Below are 8,347 nucleotides of genomic sequence, written 5' to 3'. Positions count from 1 at the left end.
ATGTTGATATGAGATCATCCACCACATATATATCATCTACTAGAAGCTCAGATTATAACATTATTTGTAATCGGAGACATTTAACAGTAGCTCGATATTTAAAATATACTTACTGCTTGACAAACAATGTTTTTTCTGCCGAAATCAACAACCTCCGATTCACCGTGCTTCCAAAGTCATTGCCATCGCGATTACGGTGAAGCACGGCGTCGGTCAACATATGTCGCCTGAAGTTATTCTCGACTTAGAGTATTCACTTTCTGAATCATAAGCAGCGACATAATAACAGGCGAATGCAGCTGAGTCATATTAGCTTTTGTTTGCTGAGCCATATTTTTCGACCATTGTTAATATTAAAGACACATTTCAATGTGTCATCAGAATCAGCGAAGCGATCACCTTAAATGCCGAAATAAAAATATAGGTATGATTGCTTGCCGATACCGTATTCGACAAAATCACCGATATCAGCTGACCAGCCACAGCCAGTGAAGAAACATAATCAGAATATTTTAAAAGCGTCATAGTTAGATTAACACGCTCATACTGGCTGCCCATTTTCATTTCAAAAATATCGTAATCACTGCAGCACACAAAATGGACAATATTCAGATCGTACAGGCCTTAAGAGGTAAAAGAATTGGCTATTAGCACGCAATTCGCGCTTGCGCAAAATGCGCTGTTCGCCCACCATTGCCCAGCCGAGCACTGTCATCATCGCCTGACTTCATCAGCCTGTCCGCCCTGGTTACTGGTAACCGCCCAGCGTCATCATTTTTGCCAGTCATACTATCGTTTACCTGGAAAAGAGAGTCGGGTAGCTAACTTACCCTTTTCCTTATTCCTAATACACGTTTGGCTCCACATAATCAACTATAGCGTCCCACATTCCACTTCTGGATCAGTTACGTCACCATCTGCTTAGAAATAATGGTCTGCCTGATTGATTGGACTTGTTGTAAATGAGTTCTGTTTCAGATCAGCTGTTACGCATTCAATCTTATTCCTGCTGATACTGGCATTGCCATAATCTTATTCTTGCGCATGCCCGGGAGCGAACACCTGCCCAGACATGCCATTTTGCTTAGTGCGAGCCTCATCAATCCAAAACTGAATGTCAAACATTCAGTTTGGATTTGTTTGAAACATTCAGTTTGGATTGTGTGGAATCTAAGCACTAGGAGAAATGAGCGTATCTGGACAAGTTGCGTTTATCCCTCCGGGCGTAAATGATCGACGTTAGCGAGTTTCGGCGTAAATTAGTAGCGAATTATGCGAAATATCAAGCGGAATAAAAGAAAAATTGGATGCGTAGCGAACTATATTCAGCGTTAGATCTACTAAGGATCACTTCGACACAGCTAATAGGATCCCAATCAACTCCATGGTAGATAGATTCATTTGAACTTCTAAGCAGCTGAGAATTGGATGATATGAAGTTAGAAACATCCTAGGATGGTATGCACGGTCAAAGAACAAGTACTGTGGAATAGCTAGGTTTGGCAAGCAATGGATTTGGTTATGGTAGATTCAAACGTGTATTAGGATTGGAAAAAGGAGTAGGGTTAGTTCTACCCGGTACTCTCTTTTTCAAGGTATACGTTAGTATGATAGCTGGAAAAGGCGTGTGGTGGTTGCTAAGGTATGAGTTTACCACCTGGGCGCTTTGTGAGTAGGGCGGACAAGACTTGCGAATAGGGATGAGTCCCGGTATTCGGTCTGGTTAGTTCGACCCGGATTGCTCTCTTTTCCAGTGGCTGGAATAGGCGTGGGCCCATAGTTAGATTTTAGATTTGAGATTTAACTTTATTTTGCTGCACGCAAGCTGCAGATTGCGTGTAACACCAATATATAATAAGTAATTCGTTTTTTTTACCTCTTAAAATTTTCTTTTGTCCCTGAATAATTTATTTGTCCATCATGAGTTTTTGAGTATTGTTTCTGAGTGAGTTACGATATTTTATTTTTTTTATTTAAGTAGAAAATAAGACGTAGCTCCAGTATGAGCAGTGAACAATCTAACTATATTTTTATTTCAGCTTTTAAAAATGTCCTTTAAACCATTCTGATTATGTTTCTCCTTTTAGTGTGATGTAACAATGGTAACAATTAGCTGATAAGGTTTTGTCAATTGGTTTTGTATCAATTCTACAGTATCAGCAGCAAACAATCTAACATACCTATATTTTTATTTCAGCATTTAAAGATGTCCTTTAAACGATTCTGATTATTTTTGTCCTTTTAGTGTGATGTAACAATGGTAGCAATTAGTTGAGAAAGATATGGCTCAGCAGCAAACAAGCTAATAAATATTTTTATTTCAGCATTTAAAAATGCCATTTAAAAGGGTCTGATTATTTATGTCCTTTTTAGCGTGATTCAGAGGAGTGAGGATACTCATAAGTCAGGAATAGCCGAATGTTATCGACGCCTATGATCCTTATGATAGGCAGTCATTTTCACGCCGTGCCTGCACCCCGTGTCCGCTGATGTTTGCGAGTAGCGGACTAGTAGGCTTTGGAAACAGTTGAATGTCGGAGTTTTGTTGATTTCGGCCCAGAGAAGACATTGTTTGTCAAGCTAGTTAGAATTATATTTTAAATATCAATTTCTGTTAAATATATTAATCTCCCGATTACAAAATAATATTTATAATCTAATTTCTAGTAGATGTAATATACTTATATGTAGATTGGATGATCTCATAATATCAACATACTTAAAATGTTAAGATCATATACGTAGTAGGCATTTACAGATGCCATGGTATTTCCGAGGCTGTCATCAATGCCAGAACTTCCTATTTTATCATAAGTACGATCAAAATAAATAATTACCTTCTAACTTTGTTATATAATAATATTAAAGATTGTGAGAACTGTAAATTTACAGCCAACAATTTCATAATTTTAATTGTAAATAATTTATTATACATATCGTTAGCGTAATTATTTGTACCAATAAATAAAATAGTCGGTTTAAAATCAAATTAAGTCCGATGTCAGCCCTGGTCTAAATGAGCTTAAGTCATGTAAACGCAATTTGGCTCAAACATATTAGTCTAAGAGCTAGCAATGTTTTCGAGAAATTATTTTAAGACGTCTGGCTCTTTGATATATCTTTTACTATGCTCTCTGGAACAGCATGCGGCCGGCCTGTCTGGCTGTCGATACCCGTTGCGTTCACTACTGTGAATAATTCTGATAACTAAAAAAAACAAATATTTAATACTTTACTTTCAGAATATAAACAAAAATAAAATAAAAAAGTCTTTGCCTTGACCCGGATTCGAACTCTGAATCATCGCATCGGTTCGTGGTCGGAAACTCTACGCACTGCGCTATGGAGACATGTTCGATTTGTATTCAATACTAGAATTTAAAGGACTAATAAAAATATAGGATCTTCTATCAATGCGCAGTAGGGAACGCAACGTTTACCGGCAGCCAGACGGGCCGCATGCTGTTCTAGAGAGCATAGTAAAAGATATATCAAAGAGCCAGACGTCTTAAAATACTTGTTTTTCCGACGTTGCTAGCTCTCGTACTATGTTTGCGAGAGTTTGGATAGTTTAGAATGTTATGTCCATAGTGACGAAAATTGATTTTGACAGTTTTGCTATTATAGGGTAGTCTATTTAAACTTAATAAAGATAGTAACAATTAATTGATTCCATTAAGCGACAATGAAAAACTTGAGTTGCAAAAGCATGCTTTATATGTGAAAGATTTTTTGAAACCCACCATCAAAAAGTTGAGAGAGAACACTGCCACCTCACCGGAAAATACAGAAGTGCGGTTCACGAAACCTGTAACATAAATTATAGATCACCCAACTTTGACACTATTCTATTTCACAATTTAAGTGGACATGATTATCATATGTTTATTAAGGAATTTCGTCGTCATGGAAACAAAATTGATATTGTTGCCCACAGTAAAGAAAAGTATGTCTCGCAAAGAAGTAAAAAATATGTTTAAAATTGAGATTTATAGACAGTTTAATTTTTTTTTATCTACATCTCTTGCAAATTTAGGAAATGGTTTGTTTATTGAAAATATTAAGGAAACCAAAAAACATTTTCCAGAAAAAGAAAAATTCGAATTGATGCGTCGTGAAAAGGTGTATTTCCGTATTTTTTTATGGCTAGTTTGAAGAAATTGGAGGACTGTTCACTTCCTATCAAAAATTAATTTTATGATGATATAAATAATGAACATATTAACAACGTGGACTACCAAAGAACAAAAGAAGTCTGGCCATTATTCAATTGCAAAACTCTAGAGGACTATCAGACTTACACTTAAAATCTAATATCCTTTTTCTATGAAAAAATCTGTATTTTTGTTATAGCAATAGAGGCAGCATTTTGTTAATCTCAATTTTGTGCCACTCTTCTATCATAAAAGATGGCGCCATTGGAAAAAATATTGATTTGCCGGTCCGGTAATCTGATTTTAACTATATATAAAAATATATACGTATTGATTTTCCGATTTGATAATCTGATTTTAACTATATATAAAAAATATATACGTAAAATACACGTAAAAAATCTGTTTCCTTCAGAGACTTAAACTTTTTTGTTATTAGCAATAGAGGCAGTATTCTATTAATCTCAATTTTATGCTACTCTTCTATCTTAAAAGATGGCGCCATTGAAAAAAATATTGATTTGCCGGTCCAGTCCAAGGTTACTAAAAGATGAGGTTGTCTCGTAACTCGAACCGCCGTTATCAGAAACGTCATCTACTACGTCATAGGGATGCTACCACTCATAGATAAAGAGGTAAAAACTGCCGACTAGGGTTAGGAAGTAGTTAATTAAGATGTAATTTACCTGATTAACTATGTGTAGTTTTTCTTCAAAAACTACGCCTGTTAACTAAAACTAAACTACGTATTGATATTTTGTAAACTACGATTGATATTATGAATAATTTTCCTTTGTATAAGGGGTCTAAATAATATGATGTGAATGGTTATATTTAAAGCAATATTTTTTCTGTTTTCTTAAATACATTATGTGTTTTATAAAGCTTCAACTTATTATAACCTCACCTCAAACCTTTGCTGTTTGAGAGTTACATACATAGGTTACATTTATTTATTTATCGTATGGTTCATATACATGCAAGAAAACCAAACACTTAAACATAGACATAAAATAAACTACAATGTAAATGAAAATATTACAATGTAAATAAAAATATTAAAATGTAAATATAAAAAAACAAGTATATTATAAAAAGACAATATAAAAAACGTATTTACGAACACTATATATTAACATCTAGATGCCCTATCCATTCCAAAGCTGATGGAGAAGCCTCCAGAAAGTCCCTCCACTCTTCACCATAAGCGCGTAGGTTGCACTCTCTAGTTATGTGATGGATGGTTTGGTGAGGGGATCCGCAATCGCATTCTGGGGAAGGTATTTTTCCCCACTTATAAAGGGAATCCGCACATCTTCCATGGCCAGAGCGTATCCTATTCAAACTATATATTGTTGACCATGTTTTCCGGTTTAGATCGGTACCCGGTGTCTGGCAATAGTTATTTTTGAACCAGGAGTATAGGTGCGCATCGGCCATTTCTCTCCATAACTGAAGCCACTGTTCTCGAGAATTGTAGTTACTGCTTTTTAGTTGTTCAGCTGTTCGCAAAGGTTGATTCCTCGACTTAAGTCTATTCACTGTGTAAAGCAGGAAGTGTTTCATGAACAAGTGCTATTATTTTATCAAATTCTCTAAGAAGAGCCTCGTTTTTTGCGTAGATTTGGAGGTAGGATGTTACTCAGAACTGGAAGCCAGTAACTAGTTGTGCATCTGATTGTCCCTGTAATCAGCCGCATGGTGTTGTTCAGATGTCTGTCTACGAGATTTGTGTGGTGGCTGTTCAACCACACGGGTGCACAATACTCTGCCACACTGAATACCAGACCAAGGGCGGAGATCCGAAGTGTTGTTGCTTTTGCACCCCAAGAAGTACCACAAAGTTTTTGTATACCACAAAGTTTTTGTATAATGTTTCGTGTTCTGATTTTACCAACAACATTTTCTAGGTGTTTTCGAAATGAGAGTATACCGTCTAGAGTAATCCCAGATATTTTGGATATTTATTATTACGCAGAGTGGTGTTACCAAACTATAGGTTACATAAACTACACTCTCTACATAAACTACATTAACAACATGTAATGTAGTTTATGTAGTTTTTAAAAGTAACATGTAGTTTTCCGAACCCTGATGCCGACAGCCCGACAGTGCATTTCCCAATCGATATTCATTGTACTTTATTGTTTATAGTGTATGGCGTCAATAGTTTTCAGTTGTTTGATCTGTGTATTGCTGTGATCTTTATTGTACTGGCCATTTATCTCTCTCTGTCGATTGCATTTTATTTTTTATTCCTTTATCTTCCTTTATCTATGATTTTATACGTTCTGTTGCATCCCTGTGACGTAGTTGCAGCTTCGCTCCTATTGGTCCAAAAGTTACAAGGCAACCTGTTTAATATAGTAACCTTGGGTCCAGTCAATCTTTAAAACTGTTCTGATAACCTGATATTAAAGCTGATATATAAACTATATTCTATTAAAAATAGTGCAACCGTGATTATAATGGCTGGTCAAACGATAAATGACCGACTTCTCACTGCAAAACACATTTTGACTGGCCAGGGGCTCGCCAAATCTGTATGCAAGGCAACTACTGAGGAAATATTGGCTCCGAAAAAGAAGCATTTAGACTACCTAGTACAATGCACAAATGAACCTAATGTTTCTGTACACCAAATGGGCAATTTATTAATTGAAAGATCCCAAAATACAAGTTGCATAGTTGTTTTCAAATCATTGATAACTATCCATCATTTGATGTGCTATGGAAATGAAAGATTTACACAGTATTTAGCTACTAGTAATGTGTCCTTTCGCCTCTCAAATTTTGTAAATAAGACTGGTGTACAGAGCACCGTTCGCGCAAGGAATGCCATGTTTCCTTTTATTAGAAGATATGCTAAGTATCTTAACGAAAAGGCATTATCATATCGAGCTGCTGCTTTTGATTTTTGTAAAGTAAAGCGTGGAAGAGAAGAAAGTACTTTACGTACAATGGATGTAGAAAATTTACTCAAAACCCTACCAATATTACAAAACCAGTTAGATGCTTTGTTAGAGTTTGATTGTACTAAATATGATCTGACAAATAGTGTTATAAATATGTGTTTTACGCAATTATTTAGAGATTTAATACGTTTATTTGCTTGCTATAATGATGGTGTAATTAGTTTATTAGAAAAATATTTTGAATTAAATAAAAAACAATGCACGGATGCATTAGATTTATACAAAAAGTTTCTTATTAGAATTGACAGAGTAGGAGAATTTTCAAAAGTAGCAGAAAATATTGGTTTAATAGATAAAGGAGATATTCCTGGTGTTACTAAAGCCTCAAATAGTCTTTTAGATGTATTAGAACAGCATCTAGGTTTATTAGAAGGGAATAAACCAACTGCAGCTACAAACCAAAAGAATTTAGAATCAGGAATGTCAGTATTAGCAAATACAAGTTTTGCTTTTGGATCAGCCATGGATGATACCTTTAAGGAAGCTGAGGTAGCAGTAGAAGAAGTTGCTTTGGATGAATATAGGCCTCAAGTATGTTCCCCAGGTTTGAGTAGTACAAATCCATTTTTAGGTGAAGAAGAATCAGAAAAACAAGACTTGATATCTGGAACGATTTTAGACTTATTTGCTGAAGATAATTTAACATCAGCGACTACGGCTCCAGCTGTAGCCCAAAGCAATGTCATGGATGATTTGCTCTCATTAGGAGGTAAATTACAAGTTAATGAACATTTTGTCTTGCATAGATGATTTTTTTTTCATATCCCTGGGGCCATAGGCCTTCAGCACAAAAACTTTAGAGTCGGTAATTAACACCTTTATAATTCTCTTGACACATAAATTACTATAACACTCTCTAGCTAAAAACGATGGACTTGCGGATATATTTATTATAGACCTTTATGTGTATTTTTGGGTCCTAAATATGTATCTGAACTTCCTCCAGGAGGTGCGAGACCTTGTCGTTGGTGGGGAAACTCCTAATAAGGTGCTAGGTTGTACAAGCAGCCATAGGGCTGGATCTAAGGAGCATTTCATTGTCTTGTCCCTGGCTGGTAGTGTCATGGCCAATTTAATGGCCACGACTCTATAGCTTGAATTGCACCAAGACGCATGACCGTGGGAATTGCACCATGTATAACGATGCCGGATGGGACTACCCTGTCCGTCATGCCAGGCATCCTCTACTACCTGTGGTCATGTATCACGGGCATAGAG

The 8,347-nt window shown here is 35.9% G+C and overlaps 1 protein-coding gene across 1 annotated transcript; it reads left to right on the top strand.

The window, feature by feature from the left end:
• Window positions 1-6,604: 6,604 nt before the first annotated feature.
• LOC115881575 (phosphatidylinositol-binding clathrin assembly protein LAP-like) lies at window positions 6,605-7,879 on the top strand. Its single transcript, XM_030899118.1, has one exon. It carries the CDS (start codon window positions 6,623-6,625, stop codon window positions 7,877-7,879), a length of 1,257 nt encoding a protein of 418 aa, XP_030754978.1. The 5' UTR covers window positions 6,605-6,622.
• The last annotated feature ends 468 nt before the right edge of the window (window positions 7,880-8,347 follow it).

This window comes from Sitophilus oryzae, unplaced genomic scaffold (genome assembly GCF_002938485.1).
Source record: "Sitophilus oryzae breed Bouriz unplaced genomic scaffold, Soryzae_2.0 scaffold_1111_pilon_pilon, whole genome shotgun sequence".
Classification (NCBI taxonomy): domain Eukaryota; kingdom Metazoa; phylum Arthropoda; class Insecta; order Coleoptera; family Curculionidae; genus Sitophilus; species Sitophilus oryzae.
This window is presented reverse-complemented; position numbering and strand designations above follow the sequence as displayed.

Bases quoted from the DNA above. Each gene is read 5' to 3' on its own strand.
- LOC115881575 (XM_030899118.1), top strand. From the start codon at position 6,623: ATGGCTGGTCAAACGATAAATGACCGACTTCTCACTGCAAAACACATT.